This window comes from Paramisgurnus dabryanus, chromosome 6 (genome assembly GCF_030506205.2).
Source record: "Paramisgurnus dabryanus chromosome 6, PD_genome_1.1, whole genome shotgun sequence".
In the NCBI taxonomy this organism is placed as follows: domain Eukaryota; kingdom Metazoa; phylum Chordata; class Actinopteri; order Cypriniformes; family Cobitidae; genus Paramisgurnus; species Paramisgurnus dabryanus.
This window is the reverse complement of record NC_133342.1, coordinates 37311767-37338334: the sequence shown is the minus strand read 5'-3', so window position 1 is coordinate 37338334 and position 26568 is coordinate 37311767. Positions and strand designations below refer to the sequence as shown.

The window sequence follows — 26568 nt, the reverse complement described above, 5'->3', positions numbered from 1 at the left end:
TAATATCTTAAATGTGCGTTTGTTCCTTCACATGAAGCTATTGAGTGTAAGATGACTTTGATTATAGTGCATAAAAACGTTTATGGTGCTCTTATAATACTTGGTCGTTTTAATCGCTTGTCAGTGACAACCATGGGTAACGTGCAGTATCGGAATTGGATCGGTCCTGTTAGTCCGATATCCGATCCATTAAAAAAGGCCGGATCGGCCCCGATACCGATCCAGAATATCGGATCGGTGCATCCCTACACACAAGTGCCATCAATCATGCCAGGTGTAGGCCGAATCCGGGCCTAAATTTAAATAAACTATTTCCCAGATTTTGGCCAGATCTGCATTATTTGCTTTGTGCTTGGCTGACATGTGGCATTTCTATGGCTTGCTTGTGGGAAAGATCTGGAAAAAAAGAAGTGGACCACTCAAGTGCCATCATTCCACGCCAAAGGTGTGCAAAATAGCTGTGGGCCAGATCTGGCTCACATCTGACAACTTCATCTGGCCCACATCTATTTTGCTATCTGGGATGAACTGTATATCTGCAGCATTTAATGATCTTTGTTAATTTCAACAAATGCATTATTAAAATGAAAAGTTAGTAAATTAGTTAAAACTTGCACCTGCAGTGTTTATTTTCTGCCTAACTGATATAATGAGTAGATGTATGAAATGAGAAGATTTATTAGTAGATTGCAGATATTTAGTTGTACAGACATATGTCCAGTATGTGCAGATGTATGTTGTTACTCAAAACATTTTTATTTTCTTGTTACAAATTAATTAAGCATTTTTGAGTACTGCTGCCCCAAACCAAATACATTTACATGTTTTTTTTATTGAGCAGTTACTTAATCTAAAGAAACTTAAAATAAAATAGCTTTTCACATTTTTCTTTTTTTCTTTAAAAGACTAATACTGAAATCACTGATGTCAAAATTACATGATGCTAAATGTTAAACATAAAATGATAAAACATATTCAGAAGCAATGGTTTCTTATTATGATATTTCTTTTGACATTTACACTTAAAGGCAAGCACATTACAACCAACTGAAAACCAATGGCTTGTTTCTGAAGATGCTTATATAAATCAACCAAACATGAATGAAATACAAACAGTTTATTTAATTAAGACACATTTAGGCACGTTCTTTATATGTTTGCATACATAAACAAACCATATTTATTCAGACTGAATTATAAAAGCTAATCTTGTTTGTTTTGGTGTTTTGTATTACTGTTTCATATTTTGTTCAGGTATTTAATCCAGACCAAACACCTGTGTGATAAAATGAGAAATGATCTTTCCAGTATTTACAGTGTGTACAACATTATGTGTCTATTGTAAATTTACACAACAGTAACATCTCACCTATACACATAAAGAGCTGTAGATCACATTTTCCTCTACATCTGCTGGTTCACACTGAAAATATAATATATCATATAAATTCATACTGACAATAACACAAATGTTACTGTAACATAAACTAAAGCAATGTTCTGAGATCTGAGATTCATTTTGTTTGTGTTTGTTCTTATGAATTCACTTACTGCTTCAGTCTTGGCAAGATTAATGACAGAACTGTATGTCACATCACATTCAGGATTCACTGAGGATGAATTAACTGAGTCGTCCTGTCAATAAAAACACATCTGTTTCAGTCTCTTACATACTTTACTGTCACACATGTTTATCAAGGTACACCAGTGCCATAATGAATGACAATGATAGCAACTGAGATAAAGACACTGCATGCCAATCTTCAAAATGGGCAACACCCGAAATGGCCAACTGAGGAACACTGGGTACTGTTTAACTCAACATGTCTCTGGGAATTAAATGAGACAACAGTCGTGATTTTTGACTCAAGTTTGCAATAGTTATAAGCAAAAACAGCAATCTTCCATTTTTTAACCAGTATGTGGCGCTGTGACAAAACTGTACATCCAACCTCAGGTCATGTCTGCGATGACACGTAGCAAGCTTCATGACAAAACTATTAGGTTTTGTGGATATACAGCTGTGTGACCATTGGTCTTGCTTGCCTTTGAATTTTTTTTTTATTTTAAGGCCAAAAAGTGGTGCAGTCCCACCACCTCTTCAGTCTGTCCTCTGACTGTGGCCATACATCAGCATGGCAAATATTGTGAAAATGTCTCATTTCAATTCGGTTTAGAACAGAAATGCATAAAAACACAAAGAAATAAATGACAAGCATGAATCACAACTGTGTGGAGAGATTTGGCAGCCAGGCAAGAATTCAAGGACCTATATTTAACTTGTACACATTAATTTTACACATTAATGTTAGCTCAGTGTAATACTTGATATGCGTTAGATATGATATATTAATTAAGGTAATTTACTTGTAATTTATTTTCCTTGTGATCAGAAATAAACTACTCTAAATAGACTCTGTTGTTATTGATTCTATGTGGAAGTCTAGCATAAGTTGTGTTTAGTCCACAAAATGTGTTTGTTTATGTTGTTGCTATTGGAACCATCTATATTAGCTTTGATTCCAATTAATGTCGATCAGAGTACTGCTCACAAAGATATATCGCAACACTTAACTTACTAAAAGGCGAATTCCCAACACCTCTCTTAAAGACACACTATGCAGTTATTTTACCTTAATATAACAGCTTCAAAGTTATTTCGGTGGTAAACAAAGTGATAGTAAGGCGAATCATCCTCCTGTTGAAGCTTGGGGAGGACGCCGCTACCAAAACCAGCAATGCAAGCTTGAGAGAACCGCCCCTGACAAATCTTGCGAGAAGCACGACTTGCTTTACGGCAACGACGTCACACACGTTAGGCTTGTTCGACTTCATGTGGCGCTGCAAGAACTGACCGCCGGATGACATCAAAGTACTGCGAGAGTGATCCGAGACGGCACTTTGACGTCATCCGGCAATCGGTTCTTGCAGCGCTGCATGAAGTCAATCAAGCATATAACAACAACAACCCACTCGGTCAGGTTTTTACTCCTTGGCGTGAGCTAAAAGACAGCACTGGAGGGATGCTGATCTGGCGATCTTGTTGATGGACTAGTAAGTAAATCTCTCATTTGTAAACTTGTTTGCGGTCTATGTTGTTGCGCTTGCTTGTAGTATGTCATGCGATTATCATGACAACAGTTGTCAATATCTCACATAATTATCAGGGCATAAATAAGCCTAGAGGTTGTAAATAGTGTAAACATGCACAATTTGCAAACTATTATGATAAATAGCAATAATCATATATAGTGACATTATAACGAACAATGTTATGAGATAATGCAACGTACACAATTAACTTTGTCATGGCATTTTGTAATGTTTAATTGTGATTTAGCTGCAATCATGTTAAAACATTATAAGCTAGCAAATGCGGTATTTTATTATTATATGCACTCTACACTTGGAATAAACTTCTTATTATCCGCCTATTACCATCATCTGTAGTTTAGTAGACTATGCAGTAGCCTAATATTTGTATGAAATTGTGAAACATTACCTGGTCATTATCTTTGGAGTACTAGAGTGGGAAATTACGACAGTTGCAAGTATTCTCCAGCGACTCTAGGGGTCGCTGTTTGACAAAAACGCTGAATTGCATAGAGCGCTTTAATAATACAGACTTAAATATTATTTTCTATTTTTCTACCTTTGCCTCTCTGTCTTTAAAAAAAAAAGAAAACATTGGCTATGTATGTATACTGTGTTAGACTTTATGAGACTTGTTCTAGTGCACTTATGGGTTATTGTAATGTTCAAATTTCTTCTATTTACCTCAATTATAAGTTGCTTTTGATAAAAGGGTCTACTAAAGGACTAAATGTAAATGCAATGTAAATGTACTAGGCAGGTAAACTTTTTTCTGACCCCTAGGTGGTGCTGTAATGAAACTGCATGCACCCTCAGTAGTTCACACGTATCAAGTGTCATACCAATACACGTACGTTTGGCAAAGATAGAGCCTCTAATCTCTGTGCAAGTCACTTTGGATAAAACCATCTGCCAGACATTCACTGTGTGCATTCACTTACTGCTTTAGTCTTGGGAAGTTTAATCACAGAAATGTATGTCACATCACATTCAGGATTCACTGAGGATGAATTGACCGAGTCGTCCTGTCAATAAACACACATCAGTTTCAGGCTCTCAATACTTTACTGTCACACATAAAACTTTTCCAGACACTTGTGTAACTATTACATCACTTCTAATGTAATCATCTCCATATAGGATGAATCTCTTGTGTTACATTCCACAAAACTGAAGTCACTTTGTATTAAAAACATCTGCTATATAAACAAATGTCAACAAATAATTACTCACTTTATCACTGGCTTCATCTTTTTTCTCATGTGTGATATGATTGTTTTTTCTTTCTGTTAGTAAAATATATATTTATATTTCTTAATGTGTACTTATACATCAATACAAACTGTTGAAACATATAAATGATTATTGGACAGGAAACATCAACTTCAGAAAACACAAATATGGGCATTAAATGTAATGTAATACTGACTGTGTTTGTTTCTCAGTATTTCAGATGTCACAGTAACCAAAATCAGCAGCAGAATCAGAACAATGGGTAGAAGCCACAACTTTAGATACTGTCTGTGATAATAAATAACAATGCAAAAACTAAATGCAGATGATAGATCATAACGCATAAAAAACAAATAAAATTAATAAAATAATTAACTAGAAAAAAACGGAAACATTCTTTTTTTAATACCTTTTTGGCTCTTTAGTACTTGATATTTGATTGTTGTTTTTGGGAGTTGGTGTTATAGTAGGGAGAGCTGTATGTCTGCTAAGAAACAAAGATCAGAGAGAGAGAGAGAGAGAGAGAGAGAGAGAGAGAGAATTTTAACATCGCTACATTCAAAAACATATTACAACTAAAATACCATAAGCACCAATGTGGCTTATAAAAGAGTCACACTGAAAAAGTAAAAAACTAATCACCCTCAATTAGGCAACATAACGCCTCATCACGACAAAATCGTCCACTAGCTTATAATAGCCTAATTAAAATCAATCAAAATCATTGATTGCACCATGTTTGAAAATATAACATTAATATCTTGACTAAAATTTTGCACAATTTTCTTCTTCCTACTCATGTAGACTGCCATTTTAGCCTGGCCCAAGACAAAATTTTGCATCTGGCACAGATATCTTCTTTTCGCCACATATTTAAAGCCTAGAATAAAAACTTCTCGAGAGAATGCTTCCTTGCACCTGTCACAAATACTTCCTACCAGATCAAACAAAGGCTGTAATCTGGAACAAAGCAAAAAAACACGAAAGAGAGTCTCTCTCTCAGAACAAAAAGGACAATCACACAATGCTTGTATAGTGTTTTTCTGGCACAAGAGAGAGGTACACATTCTCAAATTCAACAGATTCTAAAAAAAACACACACCAGAAAAATCTATCAAGTTCAGTGAGATAAACAAATCAGGAAAGAAGCCCATAGGATTGTCTTACGCAATTCCATCACAAAGATCCATCAGCAAGGCCCTTTCCGATGAACTAAGTGCTGACTGCCACTTCGACAGAAGCTGTGCAACTAAACGGGTTAATCTTATATTCAGACATTGGGCTACCGCTTCTTCATTCTTAAAATCAGATCCGGATATATCCAATAAATGCCCCAAGGTGATGATTTTATTATCAATGAGTGCCTTTTGAGACCCGGAAAAAAAGCATTTCCAGATAAATTCAAACATGATCCATGAATTAATGGCTCTTGTAGGAGCCAATGAAGAGATTGCAAAAAGTCTGTTGTTTAAAGTCAAAAAGACTCCAAACTTTAAGAGTGTTCCTGTAAAATACTGGCAAGGTAGAAATGTTCAACTTCAAAGGTTCCAATAGAAATAGAGTTCTATCCAATCCCAAGCTTTCTGTCTTATGTAAAATCACATAAGCAGCAGCAGACAATTTTAAACTACGTGAACCCATAAGCAACCTTTGAGCAAACTGCATCAAGAAAGTTGCTAATCTGCTTTGTGTGTGTATTAAACCATGTCCACCATTCTCTTTGGGTAAAAATAAAATACTTTGTAAGACCCAGTGCATTTTATCCCCCCAAATAATCAACCACTAAAGCTAGAATCTTTGCTATTAAAAGAATAGGACGATCAACACACATTAATTTGTGCCATAATGAGGATGCAACCAAGTTGTTAATGATTGAGATGTGTCCCCTGAATGACATTGCTGGCAATAAGTACTTCCATTTATTAAGATGTCATTTTTTTCATAACACCTTCCCAATTTCTTTGTACTATTGATTTGTCACCCCAAAACACACCTAAATATTGTAGACATGATTCTACCCAGTTTAGGCCTTTGGGGAGTTGTGGTCTTCCATTTGACCACTTGCCTAATTTAACAGCTTCACTTTTTTCCAGTTGACACTGCTGAAGATAACTCTTTAAAATCAATAAGTAATTTTGACAAAGCCTCTATGTCACTTTGTCCACTAATCATTACCATAACATCATCCGGATAAAGCAAGATTTTTATCACAATTTGGCAGACAAATACCCTGAAGTTTAATTCTTATTTGGTGTAAAAGAGGTTCAATTGCCAATGAGTATAACATACGAGACAATGAACAACCCTGTCTAACACCTCTAAAAACATTAAAAGGGGCAGTTAAACCTCTGTTAACCTTCAGTATACACTGGACGCCACTATAGAGAACTTTAATATTATTAATAAAATCTTGGCAAATGAAAATCTTGAAAATTGTGACCACAATCTAGGTTATGCATCTTGGAGATTTCAAACAGATCTCTTATCAAAGAAACATTATCAAAAATAGATCTGCCGGGAATGCAATAAGTCTGATCAATATGGACAACACACTCCATCACCCTTGCCAACCTACTGGCCAATGCTTTGGAGAGCAATTTAGAGTCGGTACAAAGTAACGAAACAGGTCGCCAACACCTAATATCTGTAAGGTCGCCTTTCTTTGGAAGGAGGGTTAGCACTGCTCTACGGCAGCTCAAAGGTAGTTGGCCTTCTGCCAAACTTTCACACAGTACATCCAGCAAATCTTTGCACAGTACTGGCCAGAAAGACTTGTAAAAATCAACTGGTAATCCGTCGATCCCTGGAGCTTTCCCAGACTCCATACGTTGTAAGGCTTCATACACTTCCTCCATTCTCAAATCACCTGAGATTGCAGTGCTGGCTTCATGCGACAGCTGAGAATGATCATCGGAAAAAGTACTATCATCTTTAATATTATTCCCAATCTCATCTTGATGTAAATTTTCATTAAAAAAAATGCTCTCCTAGGAATGTCTGCAGGGTGTTAGAAAAGTACCAGATTCAGAAAGTAAGGCATGAATTGCGCCACTCTGCCCGTTTTTCTAAATGAAAAAAGAATTTAGATGGAGCATCCATCTGGTTTACCCTCTGGAACCGTGACCTGACCAGAGCTCCTTGCATTATAGTTCCCAGCAAATCGGCTAACTGGGTCTTTTTGTTTGACAATATGTCTAACAAATTACGATCACCAGTTTGTGCAGCCAATTTTTGTAATTTTAAAAATTTCAGTCTCCAAGATGTTTATATTAAAATTAGTCTTTTTAGTGACATTTTGCATATACTGTACATAAAATTGCTTTATTTGGGCTTTACCGTAATCCCACCACTGCCTCAAAGACTTAAATAATGCTTTTGTGTTCCTAAAGTCTGACCAAAACAATATAAATACAGAAAGCGGTGCACAACCTAACGCTTTTTGACTTTGGCTCTATCATTAAAAAAATATTTAGGTTAGATTAATAATTTTTTTACACAATTAACACACCTCTCTGCTACAAATGAACACTCAAGGTTTGTTTGTGGGACCTACTGTTATTGTACAATTACACAGAAAGCGACAGGAGTGTAAACGTTACAACTTACCCCATAGGTGGTGTTAATTGTAACAAACAGAGGGTTTTTTGCAACACCTGATAGAAAATTTGGTTGAAACACAAATAATTCAATAAAATTCTGTCTATATACTAAAGGTGGATATTGTTTATATATCTGCCTACAATAGATAGTAGGGGTGGAACGATACACAGAAATCACGGTTCGGTTCAATTTCAGTACAATGGAGGGAAAAGCAAAACAAAAATGCAGAAGACAAATATTTATTTTAGTACTTAAGATAATCTTAAAAACATAGGTGTCCTTATCGGTGTTATTGTGAGATGTCATGAATATGAACTGAATATGCATTTACCAGTAACAAACTATCTTGTATAACAAAAATGTATAATCTTGTACTTATCTTTCATACAAAGATGGGTTTCAAATGTATTACAAGTGACCTAAATACATTTTAAATTACATTTTAGCACATTTATTTCATATTAATGTACTAATAAACAAAAAAAGTAGGCTTGTAGGATGCATTAATAGGTGTGTATGACTTCATGAGGCGCTGCAAGAAACGACAAGTGGATGACGTCAGAGTAACGCGAGAGTGATTTGAAATCAGCCTCCTCCGCAAGATTTCTCACGGTACTCTGACGCTGATGGCGCTGCATAAAGTTGAGCACACTTAAAAAACTGAAAGCAGCTGAACTCGACAGAACTGCCCTGCATGCCTGCGCTTTGTCCATTAATTTTAAATTAGCAGGACAATTTATCTCCTACTTCTCAGCATGAGAAATACAAGGTGTGGCGTGTGAACTGAATGAAATGCATGTGTCTCATGGTGAATGCGTGAGACTTGAGAGCCCTGATTAGATGTACTTCCACTCACATACCCAACAACTGCTGAAAACGCTGACACACAGTCCTCGTCTTTTCCACCACTCTCTCGGCTGTACTACTGTAACTGACTGGAAAAGTGAAGTTTTGCCATACTTGCGATCTTGAAGAGGCCAGCGGATCCTCACCACCATTTGCCATACTCGCTGTCACTGCTATCTCACTCACTCACTAGACCGTCAACCTGACAAAAAACTGCAGAGTGCCAGAGAATGTAGTCGGGCTTTGATAGAGCGCATACATAGGCGGAGCTCAGCTGCACCGGCGCCAATCAAAGGTTCAGAGCTAAAGCGGGGCTACAGATTAGCTGTCCCTAAAGAACTCGCGTATCTAACAGTAGTTCCGCATTACATTAATTATTTTGCATGCAAGTTTTTTTATTTTCATTCCGTGTATTCTCCGTTTAAATTCATGCATCGAACCGTGACCCCCGTACCGATTCTGTTCGAAACAAATACATGTACCGTTTCACCCCTAATAGATAGATATCCACAAATAGTATTGACATTGTTTTCATTTCATTATTTCATTTCTTTGTCTTTTCCATCATTAGTATTGTCAGCAGTGAGTTTCCTTACTCTATTCTTTAGTCGGTACACCTCTTTGTTTGTAAATAAACCATCTGACATAAACAGTCTAGTTTTATTAACAAACTGCTCATTGTCAGGAAAGAACTGATTTACATTTACCCCTCTCATGGGGCAGCAGTGGGCCAGGATCATGGGGCAGACGTGGACATGGATCATGAGGCAGACGTGGATGATTAGACACCTTGGTCACGTCCTCACTGGCATAGCAAAGTTAGCAGAAGACAGGTCAATAAAAGCAGAAAATACAGTGAGTCTAAAAACTGGCACTCTTGGGCCAGGCAGATAGTTCATGGAGCACAAAAATATCCATCTTGGAACAGGCAGAGACCTCAGGGTTGGTCAAATTGAGTTGGTCATTATGGCAAGGGCAGAGAGTCCCTGGTCCTTGGGAGTGACCATAATAGCTGACCTACAAGACACAGGGCATTCAGGTGTAACCATCTCGGCCTCTACATGAGACCTCTAAACAGGCATTATGGTCATGAAAGGAAATTCAGGAAAGTTAGGCTCAGCAGACTTCTAGAACTCTAGAACTTCTAGTCATGATTGCAAATGCAGGAGACACAGGTTTGGACCTTCTAGCTGTGACAGGAGGTGTATCAGATGACTCGGATGATTCAGTTTCAGGGGATTGGGAAACATCAAAGGAAACAGAAGAGAATAAAGCAGACCACACACACCACAGGGCCATGACAAAGACAGGTTCAGGGATGGCAGCCATCTTGACAACAGGTGCCGGTATGGCAACGGCCCTCTGGAGAACAGGTGTGGTTGTGACGACGGCCCTCTTGATAATAGGTGCTGGTATGGTGCTAGCCATCTTAAAAACAGGTGCAAGCATGGCAATAGCAATCTTGGGCACAGATACAGACATGGCGGCAGCGGGACTCTGGTAAGGCTAAGTATTCTGTAACCATTACACCACTGCTGGAAAATTCAGCATACCAGCGAGACCAGCATATGTTGTGTTTTGGTGCTGGTTTGCTAGTGAACACCAGCTAAATCAACACCAAACCAGCACTAGCACCAGCCTCCCATGCTGGTTTGATGTTGTTTTTTTCAGCAGGGTGTGACAAAACAGGCGTTATGTGAACAGTGTTGGCAGACTTGGCATGAACAGTCTCTGATTTGACACACTGAGCATTGAAGGGTATAGCAGTTTTTAAAACTGCACCCACAAAATCTGTCAACAAGCAATCACAGTTTAGTGGTACCTGTTTAGGTACCATAGCCTTTAGTCCTAGCCAGAACCATGTACTCAAGCACTTTTCCAGGCAGACGTCTTGGGATGCCAAACTCCAAAACCTGACCATATAATCCAATACAGAGTCCTCACCTTGGCGTATCGAATGTAGAGCTGTGGATTCCATTTTGCTGGCTGGGATAAATAATCCTCTGCTGGATTCTGGTAAGGCTAAGTATTCTGTAACAAAGGGGCTCCTTACACCAAGCGAGAGAGAGAGAGCGAGTAGAATCCAAATGCTAAGAAGTTTATTTATAAATCTCAAAAGGTCATGCTAACAAATCCAAAGGGTGATCCACAAACATAATCCAAAATACAGGCAAGGGTCAAAATCCAAAACATTAACACAAGATACAGGAAACAACACAAGAACTATGAACGCTTGGTATGCAGGTTACAGCCGACAATACTTAGCAAAGTGACTATGAGTTTGAACCGGTTTTATAGTAACAAACAGGAAGTGGAATGTGAAGCATGACATGACAAGAATTCGAAATAAAAGACTAGAAACGAGAACATGATATCAAAATAAAAGACCTAAAAACAGAACACAAGAAATAACCATTACACCACCGAATTGTTTCTACTTTTCCACAGACAGGCACGAATTAAATGACCCCCTTCTCCATAATTGAAACACTTCAAATTTTCCATTGTAACATAAATAACATAATCAAACTCATCCACTTTGAGATGTAACGATAAATCAAGTTCCTCGTTTTCTTTAAGAATCATGTAAACAAAGCGCCTGAAACAAACCACATGTTTCAAAAGCAGAGGGTTACAACCAATCGGAATCATCTAAATAGGCAAAACAATTTTACCATATCGTGACAAAATTCGCTGTAGTGTTTCATCACAATGAATGGTGGTACATTAGACAGTAGCACTTTTTTAGATGGCATGGACAAAGGAATTACAGGGATGAAAAGGCCCTCAATGACTATACCAGTTTCAACTACCTCGTTTGCTTTTTCAACAGAACTAAGAAAAAACAACATTTGGCATTATTCATTTTCGAAGTGGACATAATTTTTTCATGTCCAACAACCTCTCCTAAAGCTATACAGCAATCCTCTACACTCACTGCAGCCTCTACCTTAACCCCATGACGGCGAGTGAGTTTACTCAAAACTTGTGACCGCGGGGCCGCCATGCTGCCCGTATCAATTACGGTAGCACGCGCCCCAGACAAACAGTAAATGATTTAACAGCTAAAGTTAAGCACTCACCAAGAAAAGGACAAAAAACTCACACACTCCAGCCCACACTCCTGCAACTCAACTCTTGCTCAACAGTCACACCGGAAGTGAGAGAGAGAGGGAGAGAGAGAGAGAGATTGATGTATGTGTTATTAATTAAGCATTTTTATATTTAATTGATTTGTAAGGATTAAACTGCACCTGTCAACATGACTGGCAGTACTCAGATGAGACTGTGTTGTTACCGTCAGCTGATTGCTTTTTGAGGTTAGTGAACTTCGGAAGGTTGGGACTGACCAATCAGAATCAAGCATTCCAGAGTGCCATGTAATAAATAACGAATTACAATGTTTTATTTGCTTTTATCATGTTATCACCACCAGTAAGACTTAAATCATTTTATACTAAGACTATATTACCTGTTGTTGGTTCTCCATCAGTGACTGTATTACTTGTTGTAGGTTCCACATTAATGAATTTAACAGGTGTTGAATTTCCAACAGAAACTTTAGCAACTACACACAGATGAAACATTTTTAGATTTTTTTCTTTAAAAGGCTTTATAAAGTTGATCATTGAAGGACTTTTACCAGTGACTGTGAGTTGAACAGGAGCCTGTAGATCTCCTACAGAACAGTAATACCAGCCAGAATCACTCTTCATCAGTCCAGACATCACCACAGTCAAAGATTCTCTCCTATCGTCACTGATCTCAACTGATGCATTCTGGGATGTGTCAGATCTTCCCACTGTGTAACATCTCTTGTCTTTATATCTGCACCACTGTTTGTGTTTTTTCTTGTATGTAGAAGTGTAGAGGCACTGTACACTGATATTACCACCTTCATCTACAGTTACACTGCTGGACATCACAGAGACTTCAGGAGCTGTCATCACACAGACAGATTATATTTTTTATTGACATTTATTAGAAACAAGATCAATCTGATGATGAAGTGTAAAATAAATCTCTCATACCTGATTGGATTGTGATATAAAACCACTCTGTCACATCATAGGCAGCACCTTCAATTTTAATAGCACACCAATAGGTTCCAGTGTTTTGCTCCTGCAGGTCTCTCATAGTGACAGTAAATAAACTCTGATCGGGATGATCAATTACTGACACGTTTCTGTTGGTTTCATTTGAATATGCCAGAAAAGAGCAGTAATCGTAAGATGGTCTTGTATCAAAGCACCAGTATTTCTTGTTTTGTGTGTATTTACTTTCATAATGACATGGAATAACAACAGATCCACCAGTCTGAACAGTTACTGTCCTACACTCACCACCTATAAATCATAAACAAAACAACAATTAAAATTTTATCAAAAAAGGTTTTTGTAAATATTGATCATTAAACGACGTAGATGTTTGTCAGGTTTAATTTTTAGCAACAAATATATGAAAATATACAGTGGCAAGAAAAAGTATTTGAACCCCTAGGAATAAACTGGTTTTCTACTGTGATTTGCCATAAAATTTGATCTAATCCTCATTTAGATCACAACAAAAGACAAACACAATATGCATAAGCTGACAACTCACAAATAATTCTAGTTTCTTGTGTCGTGTCTTTTTTGAAAACACCCATTAAACATTCATAGTGCTGGAGGAAAAAGTAAGTAAACGTAATTACTTTAATGAAAGCTAATTTGTGTCAGAAGCTGGCAAACTGGAGTCCAATTAATGCAATAAGTTTAAAAGTGTGCTTTTGTGCAACTTTGATTGCTCTTATGAACCATTACTCACAAGAAGGAGTTCTCTAGAGATATCTGATCAAGAGCTGTTGCACTCCATAAGGCTGAAAAGGGATGCAAAACAATCTCAAAATGTTTAGACATCCATCAGTCGACAGTTGTCTATAAATGGAGACAGTTTAATACTGTAGCTACCCTTCCTAGAAGTAGGAGCAAAGCCAAATTTACTCCTAAGGAAAAACGCAGAATACTCAATGAAGTAAAGAACCCATGAGTAACAGCTAAAGGCTTAAAGACATCATTGGAACTGGCACACATCTCTATTCATGAGTCTCCCATACATAAGTCTTTGAACAAGCACAGTGTTTATGACAGAACACCACGGAAGAAACTGCTGCTCTCCTGAAAAACATTGCTATGAGCCTGGAGTTTGCAAAAGAGCACCTTGGCAAACCCAAGGAGAAAAGTTGATTTGTTGATTTTCAGGAAGAGTACTACGCCACAAAATTGGCACAGCTTACCAATATAAAAACATCATCCCAAATGTGAAGTATGGTTAAGGGAACATCATGATTTGGGCATGCTTAGCTGCTTCAGGGCCTGAACCAACTTGCCATCATTGAGGGGAAAATTAATTGCAAAGTATATCAAAATATTGTATAGGACAATGTCAGCGTGGCTGTCTGCCGGTTGAAGCTCGTAGTTACTTTACAGGTTTTTGCCATAGCCAGCCCGACATTGCGTAACAGCCTACCACTCTGTATGAGATTAATCCTATCACAATCACTTTTCAAAGCAAAATTGAAAATGCTTTTAATCCATGAGATCACATGGGCTTTTTATCTAAACATTGATTTGCTGTATTGCCTTCTTTGTGTTTTATTTTTTTGTGTTTTACCTAACAAAAAAATAAGCACTACCCATAAGAAGCTTAGGTTAGACTGTCAAGCCATAGTGTTGGGTTAAAATAACCCATGCATGGTTGGGTTTGTCCATCTTTTACCCATAATTGTTTTTTTTAAAAAAAACAGGTTTTTTTCCAGTTTATCAGGTCACACCTTAGGACATTTCAACAACAATTACGAGTAAACTGAATTAAATACCTACTGTACCTGTAATAAGCCAAAGAATGACCAGAATGAACTTCAAACTGACTGTCTGCATCCGAAACAGCTGTGATGTTTCATTTCTCAGTATCTTCATCATGTCCATTTGAATTTTCATTGGTTTGATGTTAAAAATAAAACATAAAGGAGTCACAGAACAAAAGAAGATCACTTGACATTATAGTGTCTATTCACAGTGTGTTAGACATTTATAGTACCTCTCACTTCCTGAATCTCATCTATGTAGCTTGTGACAACAGTTTCCAGACAGGTTGATACACATAAATGACAAAGTTTAACTTTTAGCTTTAACATCATCTTTAAGTTTTCTGACTTTACCTCCATTCTGGGCCTTATCACAAATGGAGATGAGACATCTTGCAGAGATGAGGTTAGAGTGCTATAACAATAATAGCAACCTCTGACTTAATTCAAGTCTAAACTAAAGACATATCTCTTTAACAAATCATGCACATAACTCCTCTTGTAATTATACTTATGTTGAAATAGTTAACCTGTCTGGAACAAAGCATTCTCATAATTTGTCTTGGAATTATAGTTTTCCCCAATAGTTAGCCTGTCCGGAACCAGGGAGATATTCTACCCCTATACTGTATAACACTTGCATTACATGCGAACAGCCCCTATGCCAATAGGATTTAGTTATTTCTTTCTCTGTCTCATCCTTGAACCCAAGTACTGTACACTGAGACTAACTGACGCAGTTCCTGCTGCCATAAATATAATCACACCACTGATCTACTGGCCTTTTCTTCAATGTGATGCCCAGCCCAGTGTTGATAAATTTCACTTCACAAATTTTAAAATAAACTAGTATAGTTCATAGTTCATACTTTTACATTTTGAACTTGTTCACAGTTCCAAAAATGAACTACTTCATAGTTCTTTTTTCCCATAGTATTTTTAAAAATGATTGCCATTATAGCCCATATAGAACCACAGAAAACAATTATTTTATCAGTTTTAACACTGAAGCTAAATGCGTCAAATTTCACCTTCATATCCAACTTTAAATCCTTATCCAACCAGGGTTTACATTAGTATTGACTGTCTTTTTCATTTTTGTATTTGCTTGCACATACCTTGAAAGGCTAGCCAGGTGCTTCAACGGGGTCGCAAACTGGGCGAGAAGCGCTGTGTGAGTTGCATATAGGACAACTGGCAGGTACTGCACAACGCATGTGCACGTTAATTTGCGTGAGCATAGTCAGAGCCTACTTCAAGATCCAAAATATGCATAAGCAGCCTATATTAATCGTTAACGATTTGGGACAAATATGATGTAATTTAATGTTAAACTATGTGAATGGCAGGCAGGGATTTCAGCAGCATCCAGAGTCAGTAGTGATGTTACGCTCGTGAACGAATCGTTCTTTTTGAACGAATCTTTAAGGTGAACGAATCGTTCTCGTTCACGCAATCTATTGACTCATATTTCTCGTTCACTGAAGTTTCCCTCCCTTCTTGAGTAGAACGGACAAATTAAGCGCGGCTTTCTTTCTGCCTTTAAAGAGTGACAAAAGTACAAGCCAATGGCAATCGAGTATGAGCTGCCTGTGGCCGAGCATATGATTGGCTCAACGTACTGAATGAATACGCACTTCACTGACCGAGCCGCTGTTTTGAGTCTGAACGAACGAGAGAGATCGCGTTCTTACACAAACTGAATGACTGGTACAAGTTACAACCTAATGAATGAGAAGGATCGTACAAAAAGCGAGTGCAACGTAAACAATCTTGTGAAAGAATCATGTGGTTTTATTTTAGTAAAGTTACAGTAACCATGTTTAGGCGGACTATTTACCTTAATACAAATGATTATCAAGGTAACTACTGTAGAAAAATGTGGTATTTCAGTTTAATATAGTTTTATATATCTATATAGTTTAATCCACCCTTTCACTGAACTTTAGTCAGTCATCTGCGTCTGAACGAAGTCTTGAACGACATGACCGAAATTATGATTCGTGAAGGGAGGCATGCCAATCACTCACAGCACGGGGAGTCTTTATTTACAACAAATCCAGATTAGATGTACTATAAATGTACGTGTGTCTTAATAAATACTTTAGCTTGATAAAATTATGCTTAGTATTTCACATTTTGAGCTTTATTAACTATTAACTAATGAGTTTTTGCAAAAAGTCTTTCATTGTCTTATAACACATAATGACACACATCTTCGCCACCTATTGGCGTATATGTAAAATTAAGAAATGGTCACTGAACGAATCAGTGAACGAATCTGAACGAATCATTTTGGTGAACGAACTGAAAATGAACGAGTCACCTAAATGAACGAAAATTTCCATCACTAAGAGTCAGTGTGTGTGTACATTTATAGAACATAATGTGTTTGATTTTTAGATATATGATGCGATGCGTCGCTTCTCGTCCGGTGTGCGACCACCTTTGTGTTGTTTCAGGTTTGCTGTGAATGTGACTAAATTGTGGATTTTCTGTTTGAAAGCTGGCCGGCAAAGTTTGCACAGAAATGTAAGATTTTTCCCATCCTCACTGACTTTGTCATAAACTCATTGCTGATTTGTTGCCTACATGCTGCTGTCACTTCCATGCTTTTTTCATTTTTTATTGACGCATGCAGCGCTGAAACACTGGTGGCTGGTGATGTCAGATTGCGTGTTTTTTCCACTACACATTAAGCCCTGTTTACAGTGTGTTTAAGCCGGGTTTTCGCCTGGAAGACTCTATAGAAATCTGGCACCCTATTGAACAACGTTAAATCTGTAGTGTTTTTCCCCATTATTTTTGCAGCATTTTTCCTGTGAAATTAACAATATAGCAGCAACCCTCCGTTTTTAGTTTAGTGTAAAGATGTGTTATTTTAAAATCAAAAGAATTAAAAAGATTTACCAAGTGCAAAATAAACAAACACATTATTAGTGAAACTGTCTACCCTCTCCTTGGCGCAGTCATTTATTCTAAATATATTTGAAAGTAGTAGAACAGAAAACATTCACATTGTTGGCAGCATCACTTGCTGTCTTCTGTTCTTGTGATAAACACTTTGTGTGAACTGATTATTTTGTATTTTGTAGAAATCTGTAGAGTATGAAACCGTTGGGTGTGTGTGAAGGAATTAAAATAAACTGGTAAGGAAGTTGTGTCAATATATTTAATCTTTTGTTAAAAAAAGAATTAGGCCTAAGAGAAGTGCCCTTTTTTCACTTGAGCATCTGCCCCCTGTGCAGGTCTCTGTGCAGGTCCCTGCTTGCAACAAAAATATCTACATGTACTGATATTGTCCTACAGGTAGTGATCACCGGCTGTAATGTGTCAGTGTAAATCCTGTAAAAGTAGAGGTGTTTCTAACAAAAAGAACCATATATATATATATATATATATATATATATATATATATATATATATATATATATATATATATATATATATATATATATATATATATATATATAATTTGATTGTGTGCGTTGGGGGGCCTCAGAATTCTTAATCCAGGTCTGAATACAGTACGTTCAGTTCACATTCGCCCAAAATATGAACGAGTTCATGAACTATCGTTCAATGAACTCGTTCAGGCACAACACTGGCCCAGCCGATGTCTGACCAACGACCATCAAACGCTTCCTGTTTAATTTACTTGTATTTCATAACTCTCTTCTATACATTACATTATTACTTCACTCGATAGCACGGTTTAATTTTAGCCGCAGTACTATGCTATATTTGTTGTCACCTGATATTTCTGTATTTTCTCCTGCTTTTATAAGTGTAAAGCTGTGTTGAAACAATTAAACAATTGTAAAAAGCACTATATAAATAAAATTGACTTGACTTGACAAAACCACATATACTGTATGATTATGTACTTCAGGTGGGAATAGGACAACCAGATTTCAATACAAATTAAATGGACTAATGTGCGAGTCAGATGCATCAAGTTCCTTGAAGTCAACCTTCTTGATCTTTATTAGTCCCTGCATACCACAACAGAAACTATCTGTAGCTTTGCTTTCTATGGAGGCTTAAGACCTCCCCAAATTCTGAAGATGCACTACTGAGATCATCATGATGACTGTCTGATGGCAGCTGCTTCTTCTTTTATCACAGGGCCTTTAGAAAACTATTAGAAGAGCTAAATAAATTTTTTGGCAACAAATCATCAAAAGTTTAAAAGCTGGGCTTCTACATTGTCTTGCGGTACCTTGATGTCATGCGCCAGTCAGTGAAGTCAAACACATACATCTAAATAGTGCAGGTGTGTTCAATATTTAGAAACAAGGCATACAACTTGTGTGTCTGACAATTTATATATACTGTATACAGATCAGGACATGAATTAACAAGCGGAAATAAGAAATTATAGTAAAAACATTTAACTGGTCATACAAGCAGATCACAACCAAACATATTTAAAAACATTTGCACATTTCAACACACCAAATATATTTTGACTGTAACAACTTTGTCTGTGTTGGTGTCATGCAAGCTCTTGCGTCTGTGTTTATATTTTGTTCAGGTATTTAATCTAGTCTGTCCTGTGTGATAAAATGAGAAATGATCTATACAGTATTTACATAATTTACAACAGTGTGTGTTTATTGTGATTAACACAACAGTAACATCTCACCTATTCACACACAGAGCTGTAGATCACATTGTCCTCTACATCTGCTGGACTGTACTGAAAATATAATACATCATATAGAGTCATACTGATAATAACACAAATGTTACTGTAACATAAACTAAAGCACTGTACTGAGATCAAAGATTGATTGTGTTTGTTGTCATGAATTCACTTACTGCTTCAGTCTTGGGAAGATTTATCACAGAACTGTACGTCACATCACATTCAGGTTTCACTGAGGATGAATTAACCTGTCAATAAACACACATCTGTTTCAGTCTCTCACATACATTACTGTCACTTTTTCAGACAATTGTGTAACTACTACATCACTTCTGATGTGATCGTCTTTATATAGGATAAATCTCTTGTGTTGCATTCCTCAGAACTAAAGTCACTTTGGATTAAAACATCTGCTAAGTGAACAAATGCTAAATACTCACTTCATCACGGACTTCATAATTTCTAATGTGATTGTTATTTCTCCCTAATAGTAAAAGAAGATTTTTTTATTTCTCTGTTAGAATTATAATGTACACCAGTAAAAACTGTTTGAACATACAAATGATTAATAAAACAAGACAAAAATCATTACATATCAACGCCAGGAACACAAATATTGATATAAAAAGTACAGTGAATGGCATGAGTTGCTCTGGGTTAAAGCATCTGCCAAATGCATGAATACAAATGTAATGTAATACTGACTGTGTTTGTTTCTCAGTATTATAGATGTCACAGTAACCAGAATCAGCAGCAGAGCGATGGGTAGAAGCCACATCTTCAGATCATCATACTGTCTGTCATAATACATAACAATGATTTGTGTTAGCATATATCATAAAAAGTGACTATGTCAATGTTGTTTATAATAGCTTACTAACATGTCTTTCATTGACGTGCGGTCTGTGATCACTGCTGTCAAACAGAAATACAGATACAAATAAATTAATTTAAAGCTGTAATAATATTTATTATTACTAATAATTTAATCACCCCCAAACATGTGTACCGAGTCTCTATCTGCTGTTGTTTCTGTAATAGTTAATTCAACAGAAACCTGTTCAATTCCTACAGAGACTTAAGTGACTGAACACAGATAAATAAAGCATTTTTCATTATATAGCAGTAAAGGTTGATAACTTTAAGGTTACTCACGCAACCCTGGTTCTCTTAGATAACGGGAACAGGCATTGCATCAGCTGCTGACGCTATAGGGAAAACTCCTACTTACTCTGACATTGAAGCATATTGGTTAATGTCTGTGAAAATCACACACCAATGGTGTTCTAAACCGCCATTTCGTATAGGGCCTATGCCAATATAAGTTTACACTGGGGATGGTAGGTTCTGGGATGTGTATGCCAGTGTGATGGCATCTAAAATCTATTTGAATTTATTCTGCTTAGAGATAGGCAGACATAATGGTTGGTCCACGAAGCTCAAGAAAAGCTGTTCTGACTTTTTTTTAAAGGGGCAGAATGGTTCTTGTAGGCCTGAATGGCTCTCACAGGGCAGAGGGGGTGTAGCGATTGCTCATTTTCCGCTGAGGGGAGGACGAGCAAAGAAACGACCTGGACCCTGAAGGTGGGTCGACTGGACTTTGGGGACGTACTTCATTCTTGGCCTAAGGACCACTTTGCTGTCATTAGGACCGAATTACAGACAGCAAGGTTCTGTCAAAAAGTCATGCAGATTGCTGACCTGCTTAACCAAGATGCATTAAGATGCATTTTCTTGGTGAGCAAAATGACCTAGAAAATAAGTCTAGTTTTTAGACAAAAAATATAAAATTTAAGCAAATTTGTGCTTAAAACAAGCAAAAAATCTGCCAAATTTTCTTGAAGTAAGTGTTTATGAAAAACAAGAACATGTGACTTATTCCATTGGCAGATTTTGCTTGTTTTAAACACTAATTTACTTAAAGTGAGACTTAAGCCTCTTTCCCTTTTTGAACTTCACGCTTCAGGTATTCGTTGCAGTCCAGGGTTAGTCTGCGACAGGGCCCTTGGCATCTTTGTGGGCCGGCATGTCTGGTTGGGCACTGACGTTTGAGGTCAGGTTTAGCCCTGGTTGCACAGGAATTGGTGCAGGTTAAGAGCGCTGCCTTTGCAGCAGTGGTTTGGGGTTGCCGACATTAGTTGAGGAGCTTGTCCCTTTCGTCAGGAAGTGGCGTACGGTCCGTGTCCTTAATCTCTTTGAGGTAAAGCAAGAGGTGTTGCTCCAACACCATGAGGCTGGCCATAGCACAGCACACTGCTAGAATGGCAATCTTGGTGGCGCAAAGAGCCAAAGGAGTTTGGCCTGGTAAACCTGTAGCATTGCCATTGAATGAAGCAAAGAAGTTGCATGACCATCAGCGGCATAGGATTTGGAGGCCAAGGATGTGATATGGCACGGCCTGCAAGGTTTCTCTCTCCAACTGCTGGCCGATGAAGGCAGAGGTGGGCAGCTACCAACTCCTCAATTGGCAGAAGCTTATTGTAGCTGCGTTCTGCACCATTAACTCAGATGAACCGAGGGTGTGGGTGGAGTGCCGGGCCTGCCAGGAGTGCATGAGCTCTTGGTGGACCTCAGAGAAGAAAGAACTTGTCTGTGACAGGAGGCCTGACGGCGTCCCAGCTTGAGAAACCACTAGTTGAGTCAGATGTGTTTGGGCTTGACCAGGGAGGACCACTGAAGCCAGAGTTCGGAAACCGTCAAGAGTGAGGACGAACATCTTTGGGTTCATCCACTGACAGGGTATCTTTATCTAAAGCTGCTCAATCCTCATTATCAGAGGTGGAAGACATCATTTCTACCAGCTTGTCTGAGCCACTGAATGAAACCACACCGCTGGTGCAAGAGGGTGTGATAGAACTGGTTGGACACTGGTGTTGGCATCATCAAACTTTCCGGTGAAAAAGAAAAAAGGTAGTGAATGGAATTGGACATGGACTATATAGGTGTAAGCCCCATCTGAAATGGCAGGATCGAATGCCATTGGCCTGTGATTTTCAAAGACGTTTACAAATAGTCTTCACTGTTGCAGTAAACAGGAGGTTCCCCCATAGTGTCAGCAACTGATGCAATGCGAAGTGAAACGTATCGAAAGGGAATAAATGAGTTTTACCAGTGACTGAGAGTTGAACAGGAACCTGTAGATCTCCTACAGAACAGTAATACCAGCCAGAATCACTTTTCATCAGTCCAGACATCACCACAGTCAAAGATCCTCTCCCATCATCACTGATCTTAACTGATGCATTCTGGGATGTGTCAGATCTTCCCACTGTGTAACAGCCCTTATCTTTATATCTACACCACTGTTTTGTTTTATTCTTATATGTAGAAGTGTAGAGACACTGTAGACTGATATTACCACCTTCATCTACAGTTACATTGCTGGACATCACAGAGAGATCAGGAACTGTCATTACACAGATAGATGATATTTGTCATTGACATTTATCAGAAACAAGAGCAATCTGATGTTTAAGTGTAAAATAAATCTCATACCCGATTGGATTGTGATGTTAAACCACTCTGTAACAGTCATGTCTTCTTCATTTTCCACAGCACACCAGTAATATCCAGTGTTTTGATGCTGCAGGTCTCTCATAGTGACAGTAAATAAACTCTGATCAGGATGATCAATTACTGACACGTCTCCTTTTGTTTCATTTGCATATGCCAGAGGAGAACATGAACTGTATGTTGGATTTTTATTATAGCACCAGTATTTCTTGTGTTGGGTGTATTTAGTTTCATAATGACAAGGAAAAATAACAGATCCACCAGTCTGAACAGTTCCACTTCTACACTCACCACCTAAACAACAACAATTTCAAATTTACCTGTCAGTTTTTTGTTAACAATGATGACTGAATGATTTTGATGCTTATCTGTTTTAATTTTTATACAGTATATTTGGCATTTTTAACAATATTTCTTTAAATATTAATAAGACATTAATATTTGATGATATGATTAACATTTCTTTTACATTTTTTATGTTTCTGTAGTCTGCCAAGTTAACTTGAACAAGTAGTTACAAATATTTGTTTCTCAGTTACAATGAAGTCATAAAATCGGTATGCTCAAAACGAATGAAGATAATGCTGTTAAAAGTATTTAAACCGTAAACAGCGAGTCACAACACATGACAACAGCACATATGAGTAAACACTTGCCTGTTATAAGCCAAAGAAAAACCAAAATAACCTTCAAACTGACTCTCTGCACTCGAAGAAGCCTTGATGTTTCAGTTTTTCTCCATATCTTTGTCATTTTTATCAATTTGGGATAACAGAAACAATCTTTTATGTAATGAAACAAAATTTTGAAATGAAACATGAAACTGAAGGAGACACAGAACTGAAGATCATCTGTCATAATGGCTGTATGTTACATTTTTATAGCATCTCTCACTTCCTGATTTTCTTTTCTGAAGTTGCTGCCTCAGCCTTCAGATCGATAAACATGGCAAAACTTTAAAAATTACAAAGTTTTACACTGTAAGGAAATATTAAATTTTCATGTTGTGCAACTATTAAGTCAACAAACTTTGCGTTTACTTCATGTTATTTCTGGCAACACCATTTACAATTAAAAAGCAATTTCCTGCTGTTTGTGGAGGGTAGCTTGCAGTTCCTTTCATGGGTTTACAATACCTGCATAGAGGACAAAAATAAACTAAAATAATGAGTCACTGCAGAAGTGGGCTGTTTAGGTATAGACAGCAGACCTTATAAACAGTATAATATGATTCATCCCATTGTAATTTGATATGTAAACATGTGAATCTGAATTAGGCTTCTGTTTTATCAGTTACAAATGAGATCGAGTCTTATCTTGTAGGAAAATTTTTACCTTTTTCCTTGATGTAATTTTAAGTCAATATCATTTAAATTCTTAATGAGAATTATTTCACCTCATGCAAGCAAAAGAAAAGTTTCCTAGTTTGTGTCTGGCAACATGTAGTTATTTTTAATATTTTACACTACATATATTTGTCCCTTTGCTCTAAAAGGAAGTTGCTGCAGACGGGGGCTATTTATTGTCAAAACATGTATACGCAGCAATACAGGCGATAGCAGACAGCATTAAAAGACTTTAATATGATCCATGTGGAATATAATTTGATATTTGATTTGATTTTGAACTTAAGATCATACATATGTACATTAAGATTTTTGTTTAGTACAGACTGTGTGCTGTTGTGTTGAAAATTGTTGTTTCTGTTCTTGTGATCATTCACACATCATTCACACATTCTGTCTGAACTGCATTTTTTAACAGCTCCATGGTTCACTTATAAATGTGTGCTTACAGACTTGAAATCTATAACATATGCATTATATATTTTTGATTGATTATATTTTATAGACAATTTATAGATTACTTCCCCAACCCCAGTATATCACAGCATCTTTGCTATGTCTGTCTGTAACTGATCTTAATATAACTTAAAAGTAATAATTTACCAAAATGTTTTGTCTTTTTTACAATAACTTCATTTAGCATATAAGCATCAGCATGTTTATGAGTTTAGTGTGTTTACTGCAATGCAGGACTCCTCATATTTTGTCTATTGTATACTTTTCATTGTACTAAATCTTTTTGTCTTAAAAGATAATCTGTGCAGATTTTGTAACAATGGAAGCAAAAATACAAGGGTAAAAGGGCAGGTTTTAAGTTCGTTTTTAATAATCCATAAGATCTAAACAAGGATGCAGGAAACACAAAATTCTGTAAATACAGTCGTATGCAAAAGTTTGGGCACCCCTGACAATTTCCATGATTTTCATTTATAAATATTTGGGTGTTTGGATCATCAATTTCATTTTGATCTATCAAATAACTGAAGGTCACAGTAATATTCTATCAGTGAAATGAGATTTATTGGATTTTACAGAAAATGTGCAATATGCTTCAAAACTAAATTAGACAGGTGCATAAATTTGGGCACCCTAACAGAAAAATCACATCAATATTTAGTAGAGCCTCCTTTAGAAGAAATAACTGCCTTTAGACCAGAGGTCCCCAACCACCGGGTCGCGACCCAGTACTGGGTCGTGGACAAGTTGCCACCGGGTCGCAAGAACGTCACGAAAAAATGTGTATAAAAGCCACGTAATAGCTTAATCGGGTATTTTGTACTGTAAGAGCCGACTTCAAATAACATCAATCATTTCCACTTTTGAACAGAGCCGCGCTCTCTCTCTTTTTCTCCGCCTCTCTCTCTCTCTACCAGCGGATCAGCGATCACATTGCTGTCATTAGAGTTTGAGCATACAGTTCTTCTAAAACACAATCGATCAAAGAATTGTGGAGATATTACTTTATGAATCATTTGCAAATGTATGTCGCAATGATGTACATATGCGGAGACGTTAAAATGTGTGACAGCGCAAATGACTGAAAAGTAATTATTTTATTCTTCTTTAAAACAACTTCAGAATTATCCATCGATCGTAGCACCATGATCAAAATAAACTATTAGGCTAATAATATTTTAACGGCTACACTTTTAACGTATGTTTGAAAGGAACCTAAACTTGTCAATCATGGTAAACGTGAGTCTCCGTGCCTCTGCGCCCAGCCGCAATTCTTCTGGCATCTCCTCCTTCACTGCATTTTTCTTCTCTTCTGTTACTTGGAATTGGGTCTTGAGGCCGACCAAGATTCGAGCTGCCTTCGAGAACAGCAAGCCAAGTTCGTTTAGGTTCCATTAATTATTAAGACTAAATGGGCAGGCAAACTAGTAAAAACAATGAAAGTAAAAAACAATCCGCCAAAATATGTTTTTACACGTCTATAGAAAATATACTATAGCCTAAATAAAGCAATTATTAATTTTCCTAATGCATGGTTGTTATCTTTACTTCCGTTTAAAACGTAAATTTCGAAAAGGAGGATTTTCAGCACGTTTGAACAGCAACTCAGCGACCCCAAACACCCCCCCCCCATCTCACCCCCTGGTCCGCAAATTTTTTTTAAAGCTGAAACCGGTCCGTGGTGAAAAAAACCCTTACGAAAATTAACCATGGTTTTACTACAGTTAAAACCAAAAAACCATGGTTACTGTAGTAAAACCATGGTAACCACAAAATAACCATGGTTTTGACAACTATGGTTTTCAAAAACCATAGTTAAACCATGGTTAGTGTAGTAAAACCATAGTTTTGCTGATAGTAATCAATACACCAAAAAACCATGGTTACTACACTTTTACCAGAATAAAACCATGGTAAATTTTCGTAAGGGAAGGTTGGGGACCCCTGCTTTAGATAACACAGTCTCACCCCATGTAGTCAATATT

The 26568-nt window shown here is 37.2% G+C and overlaps 2 protein-coding genes and 1 long non-coding RNA gene across 6 annotated transcripts; all 3 read right to left on the bottom strand.

Annotated features, from left to right (window-relative positions):
* Positions 1-681: 681 nt before the first annotated feature.
* Positions 682-14983, bottom strand: LOC135767074 (uncharacterized). 4 transcript variants are annotated; one of them, XM_065276674.1, is made up of 12 exons: positions 14639-14983; positions 12804-13118; positions 12416-12712; positions 12245-12340; positions 12027-12117; positions 4736-4813; positions 4523-4620; positions 4327-4379; positions 4035-4118; positions 1552-1635; positions 1370-1423; positions 682-1276 (listed from the first exon to the last, which is right to left on the bottom strand). In XM_065276674.1, the coding sequence occupies exons 1-11, from the start codon at positions 14748-14750 to the stop codon at positions 1370-1372; spliced, it is 1362 nt and encodes a 453-aa protein (XP_065132746.1). In that variant the 5' UTR covers positions 14751-14983; the 3' UTR covers positions 682-1276. The 4 variants fall into 4 exon arrangements, with proteins under 4 accessions (XP_065132746.1, XP_065132747.1, XP_065132748.1 ...); XM_065276675.1 differs by having other exon boundaries at positions 4736-4810; XM_065276676.1 differs by having other exon boundaries at positions 4523-4614; positions 14639-14980.
* Positions 14984-18760: 3777 nt separating this feature from the next.
* On the bottom strand, positions 18761-19578 carry LOC135767075 (uncharacterized). Its single transcript, XR_010541885.1, has 3 exons — positions 19442-19578; positions 19266-19319; positions 18761-19173 (listed from the first exon to the last, which is right to left on the bottom strand). It is a non-coding gene; the product is annotated as an uncharacterized lncRNA (long non-coding RNA).
* Positions 19579-19742: 164 nt separating this feature from the next.
* On the bottom strand, positions 19743-23643 carry LOC135767305 (polymeric immunoglobulin receptor-like). Its single transcript, XM_065276945.2, has 5 exons — positions 22764-23643; positions 22378-22674; positions 20150-20183; positions 19901-20065; positions 19743-19752 (listed from the first exon to the last, which is right to left on the bottom strand). The coding sequence occupies exons 1-5, from the start codon at positions 22864-22866 to the stop codon at positions 19743-19745; spliced, it is 609 nt and encodes a 202-aa protein (XP_065133017.1). The 5' UTR covers positions 22867-23643.
* Positions 23644-26568: the final 2925 nt, after the last annotated feature.

What these genes read in the sequence shown, in the direction of transcription:
- LOC135767305 (XM_065276945.2), bottom strand. Translation starts at nt 22,866, where the DNA reads ATGAGAGACCTGCAGCATCAAAACACTGGATATTACTGGTGTGCTGTG. An exon ending in TAACATCACAATCCAATCGG is followed by an intron (nt 22,675 to 22,763) that starts GTATGAGATTTA and finishes GTGTAATGACAG; the next exon opens with TTCCTGATCTCTCTGTGATG. An exon ending in TGTTCAACTCTCAGTCACTG is followed by an intron (nt 20,184 to 22,377) that starts GTAAAACTCATT and finishes TCTGTTTGACAG; the next exon opens with CAGTGATCACAGACCGCACG.
- LOC135767074 (XM_065276674.1), bottom strand. Translation starts at nt 14,750, where the DNA reads ATGAAAATTCAAATGGACATGATGAAGATACTGAGAAATGAAACATCA. An exon ending in AGTACTAAAGAGCCAAAAAG is followed by an intron (nt 4,621 to 4,735) that starts GTATTAAAAAAA and finishes TGTTATTTATTA; the next exon opens with TCACAGACAGTATCTAAAGT. An exon ending in ATCTTGCCAAGACTGAAGCA is followed by an intron (nt 1,424 to 1,551) that starts GTAAGTGAATTC and finishes TTATATTTTCAG; the next exon opens with TGTGAACCAGCAGATGTAGA.